At 55.4% G+C, this 25,453-nt stretch overlaps 1 protein-coding gene across 2 annotated transcripts in view; it reads right to left on the minus strand.

The window, feature by feature from the left end:
- The window catches only part of KSR2 (kinase suppressor of ras 2), a 74,678-nt gene that overhangs the window by 29,074 nt on the left and 20,151 nt on the right, over nt 1–25,453 (minus strand). Inside the window, exons 5-11 of one of the 2 annotated variants that reach the window (XM_088065206.1) lie at nt 14,520–14,701; nt 6,975–7,044; nt 6,316–6,399; nt 3,888–3,955; nt 3,610–3,708; nt 2,374–2,492; nt 157–325 (exon numbers count right to left, since the gene is read on the minus strand). In XM_088065206.1, the coding sequence (XP_087921332.1) occupies nt 157–325; nt 2,374–2,492; nt 3,610–3,708; nt 3,888–3,955; nt 6,316–6,399; nt 6,975–7,044; nt 14,520–14,701 (791 nt within the window). The remainder of the gene's footprint in view (nt 1–156; nt 326–2,373; nt 2,493–3,609; nt 3,709–3,887; nt 3,956–6,315; nt 6,400–6,974; nt 7,045–14,519; nt 14,702–25,453) is intronic. The other variant, XM_088065207.1, reaches the window with a different exon arrangement.

A 25,453-nucleotide genomic window follows, 5' to 3' on the forward strand; every position in this document is an offset into this window, starting at 1 on the left:
CTCATCTTTTCTCCCCATTTCTACTTCCACCTTCTCCCGATCCCACTGTAAGCCCAGGAAGGGAATTAGGCAGAACTGATCCACATCCCAAGGACACCCCAGGACACGAATCCCTCGCAGGGGACAGGTGGGGACACGGGGAAGGGGTGGCAGTACCTGGCAGGTTGAACTGCTTCTGCTGGCGCTGGCACTGCGGGGACGGGTGCAGGGGGGACGGGGGGGTGGCGCTGGGCGGCAGCGGCGGGGCCGGCGAGGACGGCGTGGACGACGTGGTGGACGAGGGGTTGCTGCTGGAATCTGGCTGGTAGGGCACTGGAATGTGGTCCTGAGGGACACAGGGAAGGAGGGAAGGTCAGAGTGGCGCTGGTCGGTGCCACCCCGAGGTGCAAAGGACCCGGGTGACAAGTGACAGCTGCATCGTCACACCCGTCTCTTCCAGAAAACACCCAGAGCTCCAGAGCTTTTCCCAAAGCTGTTTGTATTCCCCAGGGCCATTTCCCACCTTTGGCTCCTTTCCCACCCTCACCCCCAGCTGAGGGTCCTGCAAATCTCCTGGCTCTGCACAGGCACGGCCACCAAGGGCGGAACCGGGGCCACCACCCTTGGGGACAGCAAGGTCCTGGAAGTTCCTGCTGAGCTCCTTGGAGCCAAACCCCAGGGCCTTGCAGGATCTGGAAGGAGCAGCCAATGCACCCCAGGATGTTCCTCACCATTCCTTGACTCTTCCCAGTCAAGGCCAGTGATTTTGGGTGCCTGCTGGGATGGGTGGGAACAGAGGCAACAGGCAGGAAAACCTGCTGGGATATCTTAGATCAGAAAAGGAAAATCGAAGTTGTCAGAATTCCCGCCCTTGCTGCCCAACTCGGAGCCACAGAACAGGGTCTGAGCAGTGCTGAGCAGTCCCACCCCCACAGAATTTCCCTCCAAGGTTAAAAAGTCTGCAGGAGCCTTCCCCAGCAGGTAATTTTGTCCTAATTAATTAATTCTTAAATGAGCTGGGTTTTCCAGGAAACCCATATTGGTCATCATCCCATGCTCAATAATCTTGGTCAGGTAAATTCTTTTTTAAGCAACCAGTGAAGGTCACAACAAAAAGATTTCATGGGGGGTTGGAATTAGAGGAATTTAAGGTCTCTCCCAACCCAGGCCATTCCATGATTTTATTCAGGATACCTTTAAAGAAATTCTTTCAGGAATACCAAAGTAAGAAGGGGGCCATGCTGAAATGAGAATATTTATAAGGAAAATTTCAACCTGAAGGTGAGTGCTCAGGACAAAGGCTCAACCCCATAACAACAAAACCAGAGCAGATCCCTACACCAAGACATTCCTAAAAATATTTAGCTTTAAAATCAGCGTCTCCAGGAGCATCTTGGTACCCACACTTTTCCCAGAGCCAGAAGATGCTGAGGGCTGGAGGAGCTCAGCCAGACTTTGGGAATTCGGGGTTTTGTTGATCCATTCCCTGTCACATCAGTGATATCCCTGTTTTTGAGCACTTCCAGCCTGCCAGCCCCTCACCCTGCCCTTCCTCCAAGGAATTTTCCACTGGAGGCCAACAGGCTTTAAATTCCATCAGAAGCAGCCCTGTGATGGGTTTATTGTATCAACGCAGAGCAGGAGTGAGCCAGGTGCTCTGTCAGGTCTGGCTTGAGCAGCTTCGCCAGGGACAATCAAATTCCAGGCTTGTTTTATTTGCAACAATAAATTCGTTATTTATTGAAGTCTCCACTGGGTGAAGAGACCTCAAACCACCCCAAATTCGGCTTGGACCTGGAGACTGAGAGGCTGCAGTGGAGCAGGACTGGGACAGCAGGATGCAGGCTCTTCTGGAAGTGCTGAGCCCATTTTATTTTTAAAATAAATAACTTCGTTGGATACATGTCCAGGGCAGGGAACGGAGCTGGGGAAGGGGCTGGAGCCCCAGGAGCGGCTGGGGGAGCTGGGAAAGGGGCTCAGCCTGGAGAAAAGGAGGCTCAGGGGGCCCTTCTGGCTCTGCACAACTCCCTGACAGGAGGGGACAGCCGGGGAGGGTCGGGCTCTGCTCCCAGGGAACAGGGACAGGAGCAGAGGGAACGGCCTCAGGCTGGGCCAGGGGAGCCTCAGGGTGGATTTTTGGGAAGATTTCCTCATGGGAAGGGCGGTCAGGCCCTGGCACAGCTGCCCAGGGCAGGGGTGGAGTCATTTAGGCAGCGATGTGGATGTGGCACTTGGGGACACCGGGCAGAGCTGCGGGAACAATCAAACTCAGTTTTCTTAAAAGATCTTTTCCAGCCTGGAGAATCCCGTGATCGTCTGCAAAGCCGTGGATACTGGGGTGCCAGGGGTCCTGTCCCTGTGGCAGGGTGCGGGCGTGGGGGGCCCAGGGCTCACCTTGTTGAGTTTGTTGGTTTTGGGGAGGGTTTGGCTGACGTGCAGGTCCGAGTACCGCGGGGGCTTCCTCAGGGGGTTGTTGATGTCGCAGGGCACCGACTCTGTCCGGACTAACCTTGCTGGATTAAGAAGGGAGAGAGGGCAAAGGGGGTGGAGAGGAAGGGAAGAGAGAGGAGAGGACATCAAAGCCCAGCAGGAGCGCTCGGGGTCACCCTGTGCTTGCAAACCGCTCTCCAAAGCGATTCCCGCGGCACTTCCAGCCTGGGATGGCAGCTGAACCTCGGGATCCTCCTGCACCCCGGCCACGGCCAACCCCCCCAGGGTGTCAGGTGGAAATTTGGGAGGTCCAGAAGCTGCCACGGCCCCTCCGTGAGCCGGGGCTCAGCCAGCACAATCCCGTTCCTTGCCAGAACTTTTCGGGGTGGAGGGAAGGAGCCGGCTCACAACACTCTCAGCAGGGAGATTTTTTTTGGGGGGGAAAAGCCAGCCTGAAGGCTGGGGGGGGGGGGGGCTCAGGAACGGTTTGACTCCAAGTTAATGAATTTAAAAGCTGGATTTGGGGTTTTTTTGTGGGGTGGGGAGGTATTTCAGTGATGCTGAGGCCACCCCAAAGCCATGCTGCTCCTAAAACACACAGCGGGCAGCTCCGATTCCTGCGACATCACAGCCCCAAATCCCATGCCAGGAACCCGCCTGCCCCGGGACGCTGCTCTCCTGCCTCCCGGGCAGCTCCGAGCCTGACCGGGGGGGTCTTCAGCCGCTTCCACCCAAATTTGCTGCAAGCGAGGGCGCGGAGGCTGCAAAATTGCCCCTCTGAGGTGCCAGCAGCACAATCCTTTTCCCCGGGATTAAACCAAGGAGCGGGTTTTGGGGTGGGATATTTGACACAAAGGAACAGCCTTAAGAGCTCAAAATTCAAGGCAAGAGCGATTGGAATCGTTTCCCTCAGGCAGTCGCGGTCCTCTGGCCGGCAAGGGAGCCAAAATCTGGAAGAAAAGAGGTGGGAAGCGCCGCCCCGCCGTCCTGCTGCAAAGTTCTGCCTGTCTCTCTGTGGATTTTAGGCCGGGCTCTCCCGCAGGAAAGCGGGATAAGGCAGCTCCAAAAGCACCACGAGCATCCGCAGGGCCACGGCCGCGTCCCCGGCGCGGGGACCCCGCATGCACCGGGAGGTTCGGGGTCCCCCATCCGCCCTGAGCTCTCGACAGAAGCAAAAGGCCAAAACCTGGTTGGACTTACCCCGTGCGGTGGGGAATCTGAAAAGAAAAGGAGGCAGGGGGAGGGTGGGTGGAAGTGGTTTGCAATGCAAATCTGCCTCGCCCCGACCGGCTCGTCTCCCTACAAGCGGAAAAAACGGTGGGTAACATTTCCCCGGAGAGCCCAAGCGGTTCGGGAGCCTCCGTCCCGCCGGGGACCCCGCCTGGGTCCGGCTCCCGAATCGCCCGCGGGGCTTTTGAAGGTTTGACCCGCTGGCAGCACCCCCGGAGGCACGGAGCGGGCAGCAGAGAGCCCCTTACCTCCGCGGTGGATGATCAGCAGGTGACACGGGGGCGCCTCTTTGGTGCATTTGTTGTGGCACTTGAGCCTGGCAGGGGACGGAGAGAAAGGAGAGAGAAGAGAGAGCTGATGGATGGAGTGACGGGATAAGGGGGAACTTCTTCCCGCTGCCAGAGGTGGGATTTGGGGGAGGAATTGCTCCCTGTGTTGGAGGAGGTTGAAGCTGTGGCTGCCCCTGGGTTCCTGAAGTGTCCAAGGCTGGGTTGGATGGGGCTTGGAGCAACCTGGGATGGTGGAAGGTGCTCCTGGCCATGGCAGGGTGGAACAGGATGGGATTTAAGGTCCCTTCCCATCCAGGCTATTCTGGGATTCTGTGATGGAGCTCAGGGCTTTTTCCTCCTTTCCCCCTTGGGAAAGTGACTGGATGCAAGGCTTTGGTTGTTCACTCTGAGTGAACCCCGCAGCTCCTGCTTCCCCTCGTTCCCAGGCAGCAGGCTCTGGGGTGAGGAACAGTTTGGGATGCACATCCTGGAAAATCAGGAGGGGCTGACTGGCAGGGGCTGCACACCCTTGGAAAACGCACAGAAATTCCCAAACCTGGGTGCTCCTGCCCCTTTCTCTGCCAGCTGGGGGGGACCAGCCAGGCTTGAGGACGCCCCAAATTGTCACTTCTGCCAGAGCTGGCTGCAGCAAAAGGCTCAGAGCCCTGTGCTGGGGGGAAGGTTTTACTGGAAGGTGAGACGGGATCAGCTTTAAGGTCCCGTCCAGCCCAAACCATTCCATGATTCCATGAAATCCCCGTTCCCACCATCCTGCTGCTGGACGCTTAATTAAATTCAGGAGCAGCAGAGGTGGAGAAAGTCCCTGATGTGTCCCTGTCACTGTGCCCTCCCCTGCCGGCTTTATTATGGACACTTAGCCAAAATAAAGAGAGGATTTACAGCCTCTGGATACTCTGCAGAGCTTTTCCCGGTTTGCGGAGCCAGGGCAGGAGTCTGGAGGGCTTCACCCCCGGCTCATGCATATAGGCATAGGCAGACTCCCAAATCCTTCCCATTCCTCCTTAATTAAGGATGGAAGCGCATCCCCAGCTCACGCTCTGCCAGGCCGGCAGAAAGCCATGGGGGAAAAGGGAAAAAGGAGGAAAGGATTTATCAAAACAAGGGGAAATGATGGGGGGGAAAAAAAAAAAAAAGAGAGAACGGCAGCTCCAAGTCAATGAGCTGGGTAATGAAAATTCAGGAGCTGCCCGTGTTAGCTTTTATTACAAAGCTGTTCCTAGAGGGAAAGGCAGGAATTAATTTGGTATTTGAGGCTTGCGGGGTTTGGGGTCCGGTTGTTTGTTTTACCTGTTGGTTCCCCTCTGCTTTCTGGGGAAAGCAGCGCCAGGGCAAGGCTGGAAAAAACCTAAATGCCTTGTGTTCACTCCAGACTTTTGACTGCCAGGAAAAGGATTTGTTGTGTAGGATTACAGGGAGCAGGATTTGCACAGCCAGAGCCACAGCGTCCCTGATCCTGGTCAGGGAGCAGGCACAACATCCCTCCTCCAGCACGGGCAGGAAAAGCCTCCAGTTCTCTGAGCACGGATCCGACGGGAATCACCCCTTTAAAATCCCTCTATTTGATAACATCCCTTCCAGAAAAGCCCCACCAGCTGTGGAGTAAGCGAGCCCTTCACGGCAGGTTTAAATCCCAATTTACCAACTCATCAGCGCTTAATCAGCGGCAGCAGCGATCGTTATCGCTCCGTTAGCCGCAGACAATCACAATTCCCAGCTCCCAGCCCCAGGAAAGGCAATCCTGGCTCCAGCAGAGGCTTCCCCGAGTGCCGGTGGCTGCCCGGCTCCGTCCGAGGCCGGATCGGCTGTGGCGGATTGAGAGCGGCTGAAGCTGCCCCAGCCTCTGCCTCGCTGTTTTCCCTGTCCTGTCCCCGCTCATCCCCTCTCCTTTGCACCATGGATTAACCCTTTGGGGTGAGTTGGCTCCTCAGGGCCACGACCCTGCCAGAGGTGCCCAAAACTCGGCAGAAATAGAGGCTACAGCCCAAAACTGCGGGCAAAACCCACCTGATGCCCAGAGCTATCCCTGCCCGGTCCTGCACACCCATCCCCCGTGTCCTGCACCTAATTCCACAGGGAATCTCCATAACGTGGGCATCTAAAGCCAGGCTTAGGGAAGGGGGACTGGCAGGATCTGACTCAGAGCTCTGGAGCGAGCAGAGCCGAGGTCTGGCAGGCACATCCTCCCCGAGGAGCCTGACCCCATCCCCAGCCCTCCTTTGGGGTGTTATTCACACAATTCCACATCTCATTAAAGCTTCCTGTGAGGATGAGCTGGAGAGGGCCTGCTTGGTCTCTCCATGCCCAGATCCCTGCTCGGCTCTCCCAGGAAAACCCTGCTTATCCAGTTTCGAGGAGGGACACAAACAGCTCCGGCATGGTGCCGTACTTGCAGTTTTTGCATTTTAAGCCGAACAACATTCCCTTCCCGCAGACGGTGCAGGTCTGAGACATCCAGTACTTGGTGGAAAACCTGTGGAGAGAAACAAGGAGTGGCCAGGGAGGGATGAAGCCTCACTTGTCTCCCGAGCCCTGCTTTATCCTCTCTCTGCTGCCCTCAAACTCCACCGCAGCTGCTGAGGAATTTTTCCAGGGATGCCAAAACACAACCCCGAGCCTTCCTTTGCTTCTGGAAGCTTCCAAAGGGAATCCAATCCCAAGTTCCTGTGATTCCCCAGCTTTGCCCACCCCAGGTACCCCCCAAACCCCCTCCCCACCATGGGGACCAACATTTCCAGCCCCTTGGGAAGCAGCTTCCCATCAAACAGCAGCTTTTCCCTCTTCGGGGAGATATGGAAGGGTGATAATCCAGAGATGGGGAATTTGCTGAAGGCTGGCAAGGTCACGGATAATACACAGCTTTTATCGATAGCCACTCGAGCCTTATCTAAACCAGATCTGAACTGAAATGGAATTGAAATGGGCTTGGAGGAGAGCCCAGCACGGCAAAGAGGGGGAATGTCCCCTCCCCGTGTCCTGGAGCGGAGATGGGAAGGGAGGTGGCCACCCCTCATCCCCCAGCCTGGCAGGGCAGCAGGGTGAGCGTACCTGTGTTTGATGGAGTTTCCTAAATCCCGACGAGGGATCTGCGGGGACCAGCGAGGCACTGACAGCGTATCTGCGGGGAGAGAGCAGGGAAACCAGCACTGGTAACAACAGCGAGAGCTGGGATACAAGTTTTTTGGGAAGGGGAGCAAAGGATGTGCACAAAAAAATGTGATTTTCCTGCTATTTCCCCCTGGAATGCATTACTGAGCTCCCTGTCTGGAAAGCAGGAGTTGTCTGGGCTTTGTGGGAATCGGGATCTCCTGTTCCAGATCCCATCACCCAGCTGGGACCAGGGAGGGGACAGGAGAGGGGAGTGCAAGATTGCAAAACTTTTGGAATCACATCACCATTGTCCAAACAAGAAAGGGAAAATAAAGCTGGAACAACCTCATGGTCAGTTTTTAATAAGACATGAGGTGGCAGCTGAGGAAAAGCTGCGTGCCAGCCACCCCAAAGGTGATTCCATTCGTATTCCAAGGAAAGAACAGAGTTAAACGCAGTTCCGGTGTTCTCCTTCCAAGGAAAAAGTGGTGAGAGGGATAAGGAAAAAGAGGGAAGTTGTCTGGCAGCGCTGGAGCAGGAAGGTAACCAGGAGCGTGGTTCCACATCCTCCTTCAGCCTCGGCAAGGGCGGAAAAGCCGCTCCTCCTCCTCCTCCTGGCCAGGGAAAGGTCCTGCCCCGCAGAATGCTCGGCCCCGGGAGCGGATCCACGCCGGGATCCAAAGGCTGGATTTTCACTCGGGGATTTCAGAGGTTTCCCGGGCACCAGCGGCGGCTCCCGGCTGTTTGCTCAGAGTGCCGGCAAATCCCTGGCTAAACAGGCGCTGGATATTATCCCTGGGAGCGGGGAGAGCCGCTGTTTGCTTTAATATCCCATTTTAATATAGCGGCAGGCACGGGTCTCTAATTGCACTCGCTGGCTGAAGGTTACATTTACATCCTGCTCCCTGGGCTGGAAATCCTGGGAGCATCCCGAGCCCATCCTGCTCCAGCACCTCCGAGCAGCAGCAGCAGCTCTGGATCCTTCTCTTCTGGTCATTGCACAGGCAGAGGCAGCAATTGAGATGTCAGAATCACGGAATCGTGGGATGGTTTGGGTGGAGGGGACATTAAAATCATATCATTCCCATGGGCAGGGACACCTCCCACTGTCCCAGGGGGCTCCAAGCCCCAATGTCCAACCTGGCCTTGGGCACTGCCAGGGATCCAGGGGCAGCCCCAGCTGCTCTGGGCACCCTGTGCCAGGGCCTGCCCACCCTGCCAGGGAACAATTCCTGCCCAATATCCCATCCAGCCCTGCCCTCTGGCAGTGGGAGTCATTCCCTGTGTCCTGGCTTTATCCACCTGTGTGAAAACTCACTCCCTAATTTTTACACGCTCCCTTCAAAGCCAAGAGGGGAATTCACGTCCCCAGCACCACATTACCAATATTTTTGGTATTTCCTCACCAGTCTTTGTGACAACTCACCCTGGGCTGCTGGACCAGCATCCCTCCACATCCACAACCTCCCAGGGCTGGGAATTGGGTCCACAAATCCCAGAGGTGACGCTCTGACGGGTGAGCCCTCCCCGCAGAGCCTCATTCCCCTCTCCCTAAATCGCGTGGCAGAACCGAGTTATCATCATCACCCCCTCCCTGAAGAGCCAAACACCCGGGCCAGAGCTGCTCCTCTCCCGGAATTAAATTACAACCTCCGTGTTATCAGCCACAATTTATTCCCACTAACTTTCGGCTGGCCTCAATTAAATCCTGCCAGCCCGGCGAGGGGGAGAGGGGATGGAGGCACCGGCGGCTGCTGAGCCTTTTAATTACTTTCTAAATGTGCTCGCTGCAAAAATGTATTGAAGTGTAGCGGGGATTTTGACCTCGTAACATAAATGAGCCCGACGTGACTCACAGCTAATTACCTTCATTAGCGGCAGCGAGCCACGTAGGATCGCGGCGTTTAACAATAGGGCCGCTGTTGGCAGGAGGGAAAAGCAGCGGAGCGGGGCAGGAGGGCAGGGAAAGGCACCGGGGATCAGCCCCGAGGGCTTGGGGGGCTCTGCAGTTAATTTGGGATTCTCCCCTTTACCCAGATTCGCGCTCCGAGGAGAAGCTCGCAATGTTAACTCGGGGGGAAGGTGGAGCTGCAGGAGCCTCCCCCCAGCACAGGAGGAATATTCTCACGGAAAAACCCCCAAACTGCCGCAATCAGCGTTAATTACAAGGCGAATAAAAACCCCACGAGCACGTCTCGTTTCGGGGTGGGGGGCTCAGGCTTTGCCGTGGGGACCCCGTGATGGGGAAGTGGCAGCGGGATCTCTTGATCCTCGCAAGCTTTGAAGCGTGACAGCGGCTCCCTCTCCCCAATCCTCCCTCTCTTCCCTCTCCCCCTGTTCCCTCCCTCCTCCCGTTGATGTCTCCCGATCTCCGCTGCCCCGTGCCAGTCATTACCTGAATCTTAATCACCTTTATCACCTTTATGAACCCGCCTCGAAAATCCAAACTTTCCCGGCCATCATTCCCCCCGCGTAACTTCACCCCCGCTCCGAGCTGGCATTTAATTGGGCACAAGCGGAATTTCGCACCCTGGTGCCACCCATGGAGACTTCCCCCGGTCCTTCACCCCATTCCTGTCTCACGAGGGGTTCCCAAAAGCCAAACCCCGCTTCCCGATGTCGCGACACCGCCCAGAGATGCCTGGGGATGCCACCCTCCTTCCAACACCTCTCCGTGTTTTCCTTCGCCGCTCCCGCAAAGGTCAGGGCTCCTGCTCGGCGCGGCACAGCTCATCCCAAAATCAACAGCCGCGCTTGATGGGATCAGCCGAGCCAGGAGCGGGGAAGGGGGAAAGCGAGCGGGAGAAGGGTGACAGCCACCTCCGGCGTGTCGCTGACAGGCAGCGCGGTGACAGGCAGCTGTGACAGCTCCTGAGTGGCACCCGCGCCTCGGAGGTGACGGGGACGGCGGCGCTGCCTTGGCCGCGATGCCCTCGCTGGCCCCGCTGCCATCCCGGCAGCGCCGCGGTCAATTCCGGCTGCTCCCCGGCTGGGATGCCTGCCTGGGCGTGTCCTGCATGGAGAAAACCACCTGGAGCTCGCCTGGATTGTTATTCTGGGGTTCCACCCTGCTTGGGGTGGGCGGTGATGCCCTCAGAGAGCCCCAAACCCTCACCAAGGACACCCGGAGCATCTCCCAGGGGTGGCAGCAGTGCCCGAGCACACGGGTGGTGTGGGACTGTGTTTTGTCACAATTGCCCCTTCCTCATCTCCTGGCCCCTGTGTGGATGGCAGGGAATTGGTGGGAGCAGGTTATCCATCACGGAGACAGGCTGATAAACAAACCCTCCTTCTCCTGCCACAGCAATCAGATGTTCACAGTATGAATGGGACGGATGAAATCGATGGAATTGCTACGAATGCTGGGGTGAGTCACTGCAAAGCCAAGAAATGGCCAGGAGACATTGCACTTATCCCAGATATCCCAGGCTCTCACCAAAATGCTCCCAAGGTGGGCAAGTCCCATGGAGAAATTAAGGATTGGAGCCTCTTCCCAATGGAGCTCAACCCCAAAAATATCCAGGATCAGGAATGTCTCTACCACCAGGCAAAAATCCCAGTCCAGAGACAGACCCGTAGACCATAATATCCGTGGAATGGTTTGGATGGGAAAGAATCTTACAGATGATCTTGTTCTACCCCTGCCATGGCAGGGACACCTCCCAGTGCCCCAGGTGGCTCCAAGCCCCATCCAGCCTGACCTGGGACACTTCCAGGGGCAGCCCCAGCTGCTCTGGGCACCCTGTGCCAGCTCTGGTGACAGAGTTCCAATGTCTCAGCCCGTGGCAGTTCCAGGGACGCTGTCCCAGTGTCTTCCCACTATCCTGAGTTCACTTCCAGGGAGGTACTCTGCAGCAAAGTCCCTTCAGGAGACATCTCAGGCCTTGCTCCTGCTGCTTTTAGGGCCAAAATAGGATGGGGAGATCCCAGAGCAGCTGCTCCAGCAGCTTTCCCTCCCCAGGATATAAATCCATGCAGGATTCAAGCTACAAAGGCAGTCACCTGCTCCCTCCATTAGTGCACGTGGCAAATATTCCAGATGGAATTTGATCCGGTGGGAAGTGTCCCTGTCCATGCAGGGGGGTGGAATGGGACGGTCTTTAAGGTCTCTTCCCACCCTGTGGATCACAGCCAGGTCCAGTGGGTGGAAGGATGATCCAGGATGGATCCAGCAGGATGAAGCCAAACCTGAGCTGGAGCAGAGGGGATCATCCCAAGCAGGAGCTGTTCCCAGAGCATCTCCAGTAAGGAAAGAGTCCCTTTCTAATCCGGGCAGTTCCCCTTTCCAGCATGACCATCCCATTTATCCAGCTCAAATGTCACGTTCAGCTGGTTTGAAGCCTCACATGGGGATTTCCCTCCTCCAATTTCCAGCCTTGCACGCTCCATTAGGTTTATCCTGACAAAGCTGTGCCCTCCAACTCCACTGCCAGGGCGGGAAACCTCCCGGAGCCTCACTGCCAGCTGTGGCCAGCTGTGGCTGCAGGGAGCTGCCAGGTGTGCTGCCAACACAGCTGGGGAGGGCTCCTGCAGGGCAGGTTCGGGGAGGAGAGAACCACTGGTGGTCCCCAAGAAAGGAATTCCCTTTGGGAAGTCCCTCCTGGAGCCTCCTGGGGCTGGGACAGCGCTAGGGACAGGTGTCTCCCCACAAAGCCACCCCAGCACTGGCAATGGGATGGCCACGGAGAGGGGGCACAGTCTGGGTGGCTCTGGCTACTTCCCCATGCCACCTTCACCACCACTGTCCTGTCCTTGCGTCCAGCCTGGTGCTTTCCAGCAGAAAAGCTGGATTTAGGGCTCGGGGACTCCCACGCTGACCCACTGGGCATTGTCCTGGATCCCACCAAACCTACCTGGGGTCAGCCCTTCAGGGGCTCCTTCACAGACGGTCCAGGAGCTGGGGGGGCTCAAGGTGGCATCTCAGCACTTGTCACTTGGCCATCCCTGGCTGGGATCCTGCTCACGCTCGACACCACAAAATGCAAATTCCTCCCTCACAGAGCCAAGGGGAAGAGGCAGGACCGGGATTCAGGAGAATCCCCCCAGGAACACGGCTGGAGCAGCACCAGAGTGGGTGTGATGGAGCTGTCACACAGGGCTGGGCAGGGAGGGGACATCCCTGGAGACCACATTAAACCAGTGATTCCACAGCTTCCTTCTGAGGGGCAGCTCTGGGCTCTGCTCCCTGGGACAGGGAAAGGGAACGGCTGGAGCTGTGTCAGGAGGTTTAGGTGCAGAGCAGGGCAAGGTTCTTCCCCCAGAGGTGCTGGCACTGCCCAGGCTCCCCAGGGAATGGGCACGGCCCCGAGGCTGCCAGAGCTCCAGGAGCGTTTGGACAGCGCTGCCAGGGATGCCCAGGGTGGGGTTGTTGGGGGGTCTGGGCAGGGCAGGGCTGGGCTGGATGATCCTGCTGTATCAGCCTGGGACATTCCATGATCCTGTGATTCTCCCAGCCAGATTTGTGCTGTCGGAGGAGGAGGCTCCTTCTGCAGCTCCCTCCAGCCCTCTGTGAAAATCCATCAGGACAAAGGGATGTTAAAAATCAGAGGGAAGCATCTGAGCCCGCTCCTGACCCGGGCCAGGGATGACTCAGATGGGAACGTGCTCCTGCCAGGAGCAGCAAGGCTGTGGAAGAGAAATCATGGAGAGACAGCCAGGGAGGGACAGGGCCTCGCTGGGCTCCCCTCACCCATCTCCAGCTGACAACAACAACAATTTTTGTGTTTCTGGGCTTAGGGAAGTAATTCCACAGCAATCCAGAGCATCTGGGTGCTGTCCTGCTGCTCCCGCAGGAGGAAAAGGGAAGAGGGATTTTTAGAAAAGCCCACAGGGATGGGATGCTGTGGAGAGCTCGGATCACCACAGGGATGGGGACAGGGAATCCTTGGGATGCAGGCAGGGCTTGGAGAAACCTGCTGTGGTGGGAGGTGTCCTGCCCATGGAAGTGGGTGAGCTTCAAGCTCCCTTCCGGCCCAAATCATTCCATGATTCTGCTCCTGCTTGGCGTAACTCCCACACTGATGTTGATCCTGCAAGGACCAAACAGCTCCGCTGATGCCAAAACCTCCCGGCAGGGATCAACCAGCTGGGGAAACCCAGCTCCCATCCGGCCCAGAAAACATTCCCAGCAGCCAGGGAAGGGAGGGAAATGAGAGGAGACACGGCTCCAGCAGCGTTAGTCACTTGCCAGCCCATCACTTCCCATCGCGTCCCGCTCCGCCGGTGCCACATTCCATCAGGATGTCACAGCACGGGATGTAATCCAACACTGAGGCGTGAGGAAAACTAATCCAAGGAGACACGCACGGGGGTGGCTGGGAATGGGGTTTGGTCCGTGGTTTCTGCTCTGTTGGTCCGGGCTGCGAGTTCAGCACAGACGATTCCATGAGGGAAACAACAAGGCAAAAAAATCCCCCTCGCTCCAGGCAAATCCGGGTATTGGATATCTCTGGGAATATCGTCTGCCTGCAGAGCTCCTGCCAGGGACCACTGCCCCCAAAGGCAGAGAGAGAGGGGGAAAAGGAGAGCGGGATTGGCTGGATGAGATCCCAAACTGCAGGGGAAGGGGAAGGGGAAGGGGAGGGGAAAGGGAAAGGGAAAGGGAAAGGGAAAGGGAAAGGGAAAGGGAAAGGGAAAGGGAAAGGGAAAGGGAAAGGGAAAGGGGAGTTGGCTGCAAGCCCTTCTTTAGCCAAGAGCTGAACACATGGAATGAGTGGAAAACCCCAAAACAACCCCAACAACGACCCCCAGCTGCCAGGTGATAGGAAGACATTTCCAGACAGGAAACAAAGGAAAAATCCAGGGAAGGGAGAGTGACAGAAACCCAGCCTGAATGTGGAGCTGGAGGAAGTTTCAGCTGAGGAACAAGAAGCAAGGGGACCTTGACTTGGCTGGGAATCACTCCCAGGAGCTGCCATGTGTTTCCAGGGAAGTTCTTCTTGGTCCAAGCCCAGCTTGGAAAAGCTTCAGTCCCTGTGGAATTAATCCCAGCACTGGTCTGGGATGAGGAAATGAGGGTCAGGCTGTTCCCCCCAGACCTGGATGAGCTGATGGAGCCAAACCCACCCAGTGAGTGCCACCACCAGCATCTCCTGGGGGAGGACAAATCCCCTGTCAGGTGGGATTAGCTCCACGGGGTTTGCAGTAGGACTGGCTTCCCAAAACTCCACATCAGCTCCAAATCCAGCAAGCAGGAGAGGTTTAACACAGAGATGAAACCACAGCTGGGTTTACAAAGCAACCCTCAGAAAAGTCACTTTTAGGTGACATCCAGGCAGTGCCACCAACCCAGAGAGCACAGAAACCTCGTGGCTTTCCCAAAGACCAGAAATAATCAAGGTTTTGGGGTTATCTTTGCCCAGAAGCACCCACAGATCTCTAAAAACCAACATGAGGCACCTGCACAACGCTCAACCAACGTCCTCCAAACCATGGACTCCAAAACTCCCCCGTCCCATCCTCCAGCCCTTGGAAGAGGGATCTGAGTGGGCCACGGGGACTTACTTGCTGAGAAGGTGGCTTCGGTGTGGACGGGCGGGGTGGAGGGCAGGAAGGGCGGGTACCCCACGAAGAAGGAGCGCAGGGAGCGCTCAGAGAGGAGAGGGGAGCGCTGGGCCGGGATGTTCTCACAGCTCCCCACGCTGTTGTGGATCTTCAGGTTCAGGGGCTTGTTCTTCTTCTTGACCCTGGGAGGGAAAAGAGGAAAAAGGAGGGAAAAGTGAAGGGGAAGGAGTTGGGGGTGGGCTGGTGGCACCCGTGGGATGGAGGTGTTGCTGCATCATCTTCCACGTGATAATCAATCCCCTTCACCATGAGAATTCCCAATCCCTCCCCACCATAAAACAAAGGCAGTTTTCCTTAAGGAACATTCCAGAACTTTTCCTTAAGGAACATTCCAGAGCTTTTCCTCTTGAGAACCTGGGTGAAGAAAACAATTTGGTCCAAAAGCTCGTCAGCCCCATCCTTGCTGACCTTGTGAAATCCCCTAAATGATCAACATTCCCCAACAGACTCCCAGGAATCAGCTTGGCAAGGCGCAGGACTGTGGTGTGAACGACCCAAAACCCTGGGAGGATTTCCTCAGAGATGAAATTCTGCAGAGCAGGGAGGGGGAGTCGCCTGCCTCCCCCTCCTCAGCCCATTTTTCCACGCTGGGACAATGCCCAGCCATCGTTCCGTAGGCTCAGATAATCCCAAAGCTGCAGTAGACTGGAAGGATTTGGGATGCAGAGTGACACTGGCAGCTCAGATGGGCCGGGCTGCAGGATCCTGGCGCTGCGGAGCCGCTCCGGCTGCCATGGAGTGAGGAGAGAAAGAGACAGCCCTGGGAAAGGCAGCTCAGCCCTTTGGAGATCTGCAGCGTTTGGGACAGAGATCCTTCGAGAACATCCCAGCAGTGCAACAGCTCATGGTGATCGAGGACTCCTGGAATGCTGCATCCATAATCCATGCATCCCAACAGGAACACTGCCACAGCCCTGGGGCCCTGCACAGGAGGGACCTGGAGCTGCTGGAGCCAGTCCAGAGGAGGCCACAGAGATGCTCCAAGGGCTGGAGCCAGGCTGGGAGAGCTGGGGGTGCTCACCTGGAGAGGAGAAGCTCCAGAGACACCTCAGAGCCCCTTCCAGGGCCTAAAGAGGCTCCAGGAGAGCTGGAGAGGGACTGGGGACAAGGGATGGAGGGACAGGACACAGGGAATGGCTTCCCACTGCCAGAGGGCAGGGCTGGATGGGATATTGGGCAGGAATTGTTCCCTGGCAGGGTGGGCAGGCCCTGGAGCTGAGCATCTCCCACCACTCCCAGCAGTGCCCGGGGACATCTGGCCCTGCCAGGCGATAGGAAATGACCTCTCTAATGAAGAAAATGAAACCATCCTCTAATAAGTTAATTATTTCCTCGCACAGGAAAGCTGCTGCTGTGTTTAGGGTGGCTGCAAGGACCTCTCTGGGTGTGCTGGGCTCAGGATGGGGCGGATGATCCCAGGCTGGTCCAGCTGAACGGCTCTCCTGGCTTGGAACTCCCTGGGGGAGCTGATGGTCATGGAATCACGGAATGGCTTGGGTGGGAAGGGACATTAGAGCTCATTGAAGGACAAGGGCAGGACATTTTCCACTGTCCCAGGCTGCTCCAAGCCCTGTCCAGCCTGGCTTTGGACGCTTCCAAGGCACAGCTTCTCTGGGCACCCTGTGCCAGGGCCTCCCCACCCTCCCAGGGAACAACCTCTTCCCAAAACCCCATCTAACCCTGCCTGGTGGCCCCAAATCCAGTCCATCCCCTTCACTGCTGCACTTCAACCCCAACCCAGCCACGGGCTCTCCACCAAAAATCCCAGTGCTGCTCCCCTGGCATGGCCTCAGCTCCCCCCGAGCTCAACCCCGGCCCAAAGCCCTTCCTGAAAGGCAGTGATTAAGCATTAATCTCGTTTTTTTTTCCACCCATAAATCAGTTCCAGACCAAATATTTACTGCGAGCATCATTTCCTCGCCAAGCAGGGCTGCTGACAGCTCTCATTATTAGGAAGGATGAGTGATTTTGGACAGAGAGAGATTTTTTTTTCCTCTCTGTTTCTTCACGACAAGAAAAAAATAATGAAGAAGAATAAACACCAGGATCCAACTGGGTGGCTGGGCTGGCTGCCTGTCTCCCCCTGGCCTTGATCCCTGGCCTGAGGGAAGGGGAGAAAGAACCGAAGCCTGGAGAGGAACAGGAGCATCCTCACCAAGGGAAAACCCCCTGGCACAGGGGGATCAAAGAACAGGGGGTCCTGTCCCCTGGTTTGGGGACAAGGAGTGCTTGAGGGACAAACCAAGCCTTGTTTGGGGCTGCTTGGGCAAAAAAAGGTCAAAAACCATCCTTGGGGCAGGGATGGAGGATGAGGCCAGTCGTGGGCACCTCATGAAGGACTTGTTTCCATAAGGGGTCATCCATCATCCATCCATCATCCATCATCCATCCATCCATCATCCATCCATCATCCATCATCCATCCATCCATCCATCATCCATCCATCATCCATCCATCCTTCCATCCATCCATCATCCATCCATCATCCATCATCCATCCATCCATCATCCATCCATCCATCCATCCATCCATCCATCATCCATCCATCCATCCATCATCCATCCATCATCCATCCATCCATCATCCATCCATCCATCCATCCATCCATCATCCATCCATCATCCATCATCCATCCATCATCCATCCATCATCCATCATCCATCCATCCATCATCCATCATCCATCCATCATCCATCCATCATCCATCCATCATCCATCCATCCATCATCCATCCATCATCCATCCATCCATCATCCATCCATCATCCATCCATCCATCATCCATTCATCCATCATCCATCCATCCATCATCCATCCATCATCCATCCATCCATCATCCATCCATCCATCCATCCATCCATCATCCATCCATCCATCATCCATCCATCATCCATCCATCCATCATCCATCCATCCATCATCCATCCATCCATCATCCATCATCCATCCATCATCCATCCATCATCCATCCATCATCCATCCATCCATCATCCATCCATCATCCATCCATCCATCATCCATCCATCCATCCATCCATCATCCATCCATCCATCCATCATCCATCCATCATCCATCCATCCATCATCCATCCATCCATCATCCATCATCCATCATCCATCATCCATCCATCCATCCATCCATCCATCATCCATCATCCATCCATCATCCATCCATCCATCATCCATCCATCCATCATCCATCCATCCATCCTCCTGCAGGGTTGGAATGAGATGATCTTCAAGGTCCTTCCCAACCCAACCCAATCCACTCCATGATTCCATAGATAGTGACAGGACAAGGAGAAATGGTTTTCATCTAAAAGAGAGGGGATTTTGATGGGATATTGGGATGGGATTCTTCCCTGGGAGGGAGGGAGGCCCTGGCACCGGGTGCCCAGAAAAGCTGTGGCTTCCCCTGAATCCTGGGAGTGACCAAGGCAAAAATTTCCATCTTCCCCTCCTTTATGCAAATTTGGGAAAAACATGCTGGAAATGTTCTTCCATGCAGCCTGAACTCTCCATCCCAGCTGGGCAGGAGGAATTCCCATTCCCTGTGCCATCTCCCAGTTCCACAAGGACAGCAGAGGCAAAAAAATGGGAATTAAAAAAAACACCAACAAGGAAAAACATCAGCCTGATTTCAATTTTCCATAGGAATAAGGCCCAACACCGCCTCACTGGGAAAGGGAGGCAGGATTCCCTCATTGCTGGGAATCTCAGCTGGATAAATCCCAGCTGGATCAGGAGGAACCAGCAAAGTGCAGCAGAAGATGGAGCCAGGTCTCGCTTCACTGCTCGGGGTGGGGTTGGCTGCACTAATCTCCCCATTAAGCGGCATTCCAGCCCTTCCCAGGAGCTGGAAAAGTGGGAAAAAAGCTGGAAAAACCCACTAAAGCATCACTGGGATTAACAAGAAGCCAGGGAAGCACAGGGAGAGCCGAAGGGGCTGTTCAGGTGAATTTGGATGCTGCTGATCCCTCCTGACCCCCAGGAAGGACCATTTTCCCCCAGACACAGCTGGACAATTCCCAAAATGTGTCTCCAGGCGAGGGAGGAGTGGGGAGCTCATTATGGAGCAAATATTTTTTATTTTGGCTCCAAAGTGTTTTGAGGGAGCAAAGAGAACCACACTTGGTCCATCTCGAGGCTTGGAGCCCCCCAAAATCTGGGAAACGCCCACAGCACCTTCCAAGGATGGCAGGAAAATGCCAGCATGGGGACAAGGGCTCCTTTCTTGCCAGATTTGGAGCAGATCCCGAAATCTGGACATCCCCACTATTTGTTTTTGCCACTCTCCATGGTTGTCCCACCCTCATCTCTGCTCCAGGAGGTTCCAAAGCCGGGTATTCCTGGGATTCTACTCCTCGCTGCAGGTCCCAGCTTCCCCAGCAGCACATCGGGATCAACCCCTGTTCCGTGCAGCTCTTGGCTTCCCAAACCTTTCCCAAAATGCTGCATCTCATCCCTTGGCCCATCGTGAGCCCGCACCAGCACCCCCAGCATCCTCCTCTCCTTCACCCCTCACCACCTGCCAACCCTCTGCAGACACAGAATTCCTCCTTTTCCTGCTTTATCCCTCGGTCGGGAGAGCCCAGAGCAACCCCCCAAGGCAGAGTTTGTGGAGCCTCGGGGATAATTCCTGCCTCGGGATGCTCGGGAAAAATCAGCGCCGCTCGCCGGGAGCGATTCCTTCTCAGGTAGGTGAACGCCAATGATTGGGGCAGTAATTTCATGCAGGAATTTGATAAATAGATAATGATGGATAATTAAAAAAAAAAATAAATAAATAAAAGGGGAGAATAAAAATTAAAATAAATAAATAAAATTAAAAAAAAAAAAAACAACAAAAAACCGAGTGAGTTCGAAGCGTTTAATGGAAATCTTTTTAGGTGTCAATCCCGCCTGAATGGCTCATCCCCGCCTGCTCGGTGGGATCAGTCAAACGCTTATCACCGGCTTCGGGGGGGAAAAATAGAGGGTTTCAACAGGAGCTGAAAAACAGGAGCAGACACCGGGACAAAGGGCCCGTCATTCCTTTCAGGAGGAGGGCAGGGATTGACAGTGTGGGGATGCTCCACAGAAAGGCGCTCGGTGAGGACGCGGTTCTGCCCTGCTGGGATGTCCCGGGGTGATTTGGTGGCTGGAAGAGCATGGAAATGTGCTGGGAAAAGCTGGAATATGAGGATGGGCACGGTGGGATCCGTATGTTACAGGGAGCAAAAATCCAGTGTTCACAGGGCTGTGATGCTCCTGGAATATGGCTCATCCCAAAAAAGCATCCCAAAGGGACACCCCAACCATTCCCCAGCCCCTGGCAGCGCTCATCCTCCATTCCCAACTCTTAAAAAATCCTGGATATCGAGTAAGTAACAACCGGCTCTGCAGGCATTTATAGTCACTTCCATTCTTATTGCCATTAAAAAAAAATTAAAAGGGTTTTAATTTAAAATTTAACCACAAGGCAGGAGCTGCCCCTGCAGCTGCCGGAGCCAGGTGATGTTTTATTCACCACTTTGCTTCTTGCCAGCACACACCAATTTCCACACAAGCGTTGCTCTTAAAGGAAGGGAGATGGAGTGGGAGAAGAAAAAATAAATAAAAAAAAAATCCTCTCATCGGTATTTCAGCTGCAAAGGATTAAAGATTGCTGCTGCCTGGCCCCGGCCGGGATTCAGCCCCAAAGATTTATGGCTTTTGGAGTGGTTTAATTGCACAATATTCCCGATTAAATCAGAGCAAGGAGCAGGTGAAGTGCTGCCCCGGTGCCTCCTCCACCGCGGGCGGGCGGCTCCAGCTGCATCCATTGGAAGGGCAAAAAACAGGGAAGAAAAGCCTCGGATTCACTCTGGCATTTTTTCATGTGGGAATGATTTGGTTGGAAGGGAGCTTGAAGATCATTTTATCCCAATTCTGCCAAGGGCAGGGACACCTCCCACTGTCCCAGGCTGCTCCAGCCCCAATGTCCAGCCTGGCCTTGGGCACTGCCAGGGATCCAGGGGCAGCCCCAGCTGCTGCTCTGGGCACCCTGTGCCAGGGCCTGCCCACCCTGCCAGGGAACAATTCCTGCCCAATATCCCATCCATCCCTGCCCTCTGCCAGTGGGAGCCATTCCCTGTGTCCTGTCCCTCCTTGCCTTTACCAAAGCCCCTCTCCAGAAGATTTGCCACTTCTCCCTTTCTGTTCCCATTTTGATGGCAAAATCCGACCTTTTTCTTCAAGGATTCCCAAAGAAACCATTAAAAAACCTCTGGCTGAGGAGTCTGAGCATTCCCAAACAGCCCTGGGGAGTTGGGATCAAAACCAGCACAGCTGGAGCCGTCTCAGGACAGGAGGCACCTTTGACACCAGGATGAACACACAGCTCCCATGCCCAGTGCCACCCCACATCCCAAATCCCAGCACAGCGAGGATGGCACCAGCTCCTTAAGGACTGCCAGGATTCGAGGCAGTGGATTTTTTGAACCTGCCTGAACAGCTGAGATTCCTTCATTCTCCACCCAAACCCGAACGAGCTCCACACAATGCTGGGGTTGATCCACAGAAATAAACAGAATATCCTCCAGATGTTCCATTTATCCTCCTTATTCCCATAAAGAGGCAACAAACCCTCCCTCCCCCGGCCAGAGGAAAAGCAGCTCCTTCATATCAAAGCCTCAGCACTTAAATATTTATCCAAGTGCCTGTCCCCACTTCCCTGGATGCCTGAATTTCCAGGCTCGAGCCTGACTGATCTATTATTCTCTTTTCCAAGCACAAAGTGGAACTTTTTTATTACAGCCGCAAATTATAAAGCTGGGAAATTCTTTGAAGGGAGTTTGAGCCAAACAGGTTTTTCCTCCCCCTTCCTCCTCCTCCTCCTGGGGTTGGAGCTGGGGCTGCAGGAGCAGGGCTGGGAGCAGACACGGGCGGGAAGGAGCTGGAAGAGGTAATTGCCAGGATCCTGGAGCTGGAGCTGTTTCTCATTAAAGCCCTTTCTGTTTTCTTGGTTGCCACCGTTACGTTTCTTTGAGGGCCACACAAGGGCAGTGAGGGTGAGCTGGGGCCAGCCAGGCTGGTGGGATTGAGTCTCCTTTGGATGGAGAAGTTTCCACAGGGATTCAGCACCTGGGGCACCCTGAGGGGGCTTCCCCATCCCCAGACAACACAGCCTCAGCCAGGTGGGGCAGATCCAAACTGGATGATCATGGAATGGTTTGGGGTGGGAAGGGACCTTAAATGTCATCCCATTCCACCCCTGCCATGGGCGACACCTCCCACTGTCCCAGGCTGATCCAAACCTCCTCCAACCTGGCCTTGGGCACTGCCAGGGATCCAGGGGCAGCCCCAGCTGCTCTGGGCACCCTGTGCCAGGGCCTGCCCACCCTGCCAGGGAACAATTCCTGCCCAATATCCCATCCATCCCTGCCCTCTGGCAGTGGGAGCCATTCCCTGTGTCCTGTCCCTCCATCCCTTGTCCCCAGTCCCTCTCCAGCTCTCCTGGAGCCCCTTTAGGCCCTGGAAGGGGCTCTGAGGTGTCCCTGGAGCTTCTCCTCTCCAGGTGAGCACCCCCAGCTCTCCCAGCCTGGCTCCAGCCCTTGGAGGAGCTCCTCCTCTGGGCTCTGAGGAGCATTCCCTGCTTTTGGTTTTGATCCCGTTATTGCCAAGGAATCCCCTGGAGCACTTGGCCCCCCCAGCAGCTGCTTTGGCCACCACAGGGGTCAGGGGTGGCAGGAGGGTGAGGAGAAGCTCCCACCAACCTCTTGAGGCACAAAGTGAACAGAGGAGCTTCTCCCTGGCTTTCCTGCACAGCTCCAGCTGGGAGACAGAGCTGGGAAGAGCCCAGGCTCTGCCAAAACCAGTGGTCAATCCCTTTCCTGGCCACCACCCTGGACAAACAGCCCCTGTCCGAGCCCCCTCTCCCACCTGGGCAGCCCGGAGGCCGCACAGCAGGCAGCAGGAATGCTGTGCCACCTCTCCCAGCATGTTAATCCTTATCTAAATTCATCCTCACGCCCGTCTGGCTTTGAAAGGAGCCTCAACTCCTCATTAAAGGACACGGTGAGAAGTTTCTCCTCGGAGCACCGTAAAGCTCCAGCGCCTCTGGATGGAATAGCAGGGCTGTAATTAACATTAATGACACTCCTAAGGAGCGGCACAGCTCGGAGCAGTGGGATAATTCCAGCATGGAGCCAGGTCGGTACGGGGGCCACTCATCACTGTCACCTCGTGGTGTGCAAACCATCCTTTGGGGGAGCTGGACACATTCCAGGAGCTGTGCTCAGCTCCACAGCCCTGGCTCACCGGCAGTGGCAGTGAGATTAATCAGGGGGATGATTTGGAAACACAGGGAGAGATGCTGCTCGTTTTGCTCTCCAAATTCCCGCACTTCCCCGCTCTCCCCCTGGCAGAAGTTCCAGGCTGGGGCTCTGTTTTCAGGATAAATAACCCAGCATGGAGACCATGGAACCACAGGATCCTTTAGGTGGAGTCTACCCATGTCCCCAGTGCCACATCCACACAGGTTTTAAGTCTCCCCGAGGATGGGAACTCCACCCCTGGGCAGCTGTGCCAGTGTCTGACCGCCCTTTCCAGGAGGAATTTTCCCAATATCCAGCCTGAGGCTCCCCTGGCCCAGCCTGAGGCCGTTCCCTCTGCTCCTGTCCCTGTTCCCTGGGAGCAGAGCCCGACCCTCCCCGGCTGTCCCCTCCTGGCAGGGAGTTGTGCAGAGCCAGAAGGGCCCCCTGAGCCTCCTTTTCTCCAGGCTGAGCCCCTTTCCCAGCTCCCTCAGCCGCTCCTGGGGCTCCAGCCCCTTCCCCAGCTCCGTTCCCTGCCCTGGACACGCTGCAGCCCCTCCAGGGCTCTCTTGTCAGGAGGGACCCAAAAGTGACCCCCAGATTTGAGGTGAGTCACAGGGGACGGGCCCTGCCCTGCTCCTGCTGCCCCCCAGGGCTGGGACGAGCCAGGTGCCAGTGCCCACCTTGGGAAGATGCTCCATCTGGATTTATTTCCACGTGTTTGCAATGTCCTGCTGCATCCACCTGCTCTGCAAACATCAATCTCCTGCTCATCCCCAGCACCAGGAGCCCACCTGCCTTTCCAAAGCCCGGGAATGTCAGAGGAGCTGCCTGGACGCCGCTCTCCCGAATCCCTCCCGAGCAGAACATCAAATAATCGATGCACCAGGTGGGTGGGAATCGCTACAAGGGGAAATGTCATTATTATCAAGGTTGCAGAGCAGCAGAGTTAATGACCCAGCAGGGCCTGTTTAGGACCAGCTTAAATGATTAAACTTGAGGCACAGTCTAAGCACGGCCTGCTCGGTGGGGTGGGGATGGTGGAGAAGACCTCTGCTCCCAGAGGGTTTTGGGGGTCTGGGATTCAGTTTTTCACCTCTCTGCCCTCTGGTTCCAGGTTTTTGGGGGTCTGGGTTTGGTTTTTCACCTCTCTGTCTTGATGGCCCCAGTTGGGCACTAAGACTTGGCCAAGTGCCACAGGAAATATCCTTTTCCCAGGAATTTGTAATGTGGGATGGAGAAAAACATCCCCAGGACAGAAAGTTCAAGTTGGAAATAATACAAGGAAAAAGGAAAAGAAGAAAATGGGGATGCTCTATCACCGGTTCACATCTGAACTTTGTGTCTGATTTCACCCAGCCAGGAAATCCTCATTCCAGTCTGGAAAAATCCCACCAAAAAACCACCTCGGCACCAAAGGTTAAAAGGGAAAGAAATGAACCCTCAGGAGGCTTTGAACCAACAACACATGTGTGTTCCACCAGGAAAACATCCACACCTGGAATGTCCCTGCAACAACACAGGATAAGGAGAATTCATGGAAATTTTAGCGAAAATCCAGCTGCCTTGGGCTGGAGGAGCCTCGTTCCAGCCCAAACCTGACCTAGGTGCACCACAAAAATGTCCTCTCCTGTCCGGCAGCTGCGTCACGCTGTAACTCAGCACGTCCCCGGGGCTCAGCCCCCATCTGGAGCTCCAGCTGCTCCCAGAGGATGCTCCTCGAGAGCCATGGAGCTCGTGGATCGGGCTGGAGAGCAGCAAAAGGAGCCACAGCTGGGAAGCAACTGAGGACTTGGGCTCAGCTCCCCTGCACAGGGATCAGGGGACCAAGGGTGGGTCAGGGGATGGGCTTAAGGAGGGGTCCAAGGATGAGGGATGGGTCAAAGGACAGGCCTGAGGACAAAGGATGGGTCAGAGGAAGAAGGATGGGTTAAAAGATGAAAGGTGGGTCTAATGAGGGGTCCAAGGATGAAGGATGGGTCTGAGGATGAGTCAGAGCACAAAGGGTGGGTCAAAGAAGGGAGGATGGATCAAAGGGTGGGTCTAATGAGGAGTGCAGAGGTGAAGGACAGGTCCAAGGACAGGCCTAAAAATGAAGGAGGGGTCCAAAGATGGGTAAAAGAATGAAAGATCTGTCCAAGAATGGGACAAAGGACAAAGGATGGGTCTAACAAGGGGTCCCAGGAGGAAGGGTGGGTCCAAGAACAGGTCTAAAGATGAAGGGTGGGTCTAAGGATGGGTCTAAAAATGAAGAACGGTTCCAAATACAAAGGAAAAGTCTAAGGATGGGCCAAAGGATGAAGGATGGGTCTCATGAGGGATCCCAGGAGGAGTCCAAGGACAGGTCTAAAGCTGAAGGATGGGTCCAAGGATGGATCCAAGGATGGGTCCAAGGATGGGTCCAAGGATGGGTCCAAGGATGGGTTCAAGGATGGTGGATTTGTCTAAGTACAAAGAAAAGGTCTAAGTCCAGGTCAAAGGATAAAGGATGGGCCAAGGCCAGGTCTAATGGGGAGTCCAGAGATGAAGGATGGGTTCCAGGGCAGGTCTAAAGATGAAGGACAGGTCTAAGGATGGGTCTAAGGATGATGGGTGGGTCTAGGT

This window comes from Pseudopodoces humilis, chromosome 20 (genome assembly GCF_049639895.1).
Source record: "Pseudopodoces humilis isolate 2021_Gansu_Grassland_sample_001 chromosome 20, ASM4963989v1, whole genome shotgun sequence".
NCBI classification, from domain to species: domain Eukaryota; kingdom Metazoa; phylum Chordata; class Aves; order Passeriformes; family Paridae; genus Pseudopodoces; species Pseudopodoces humilis.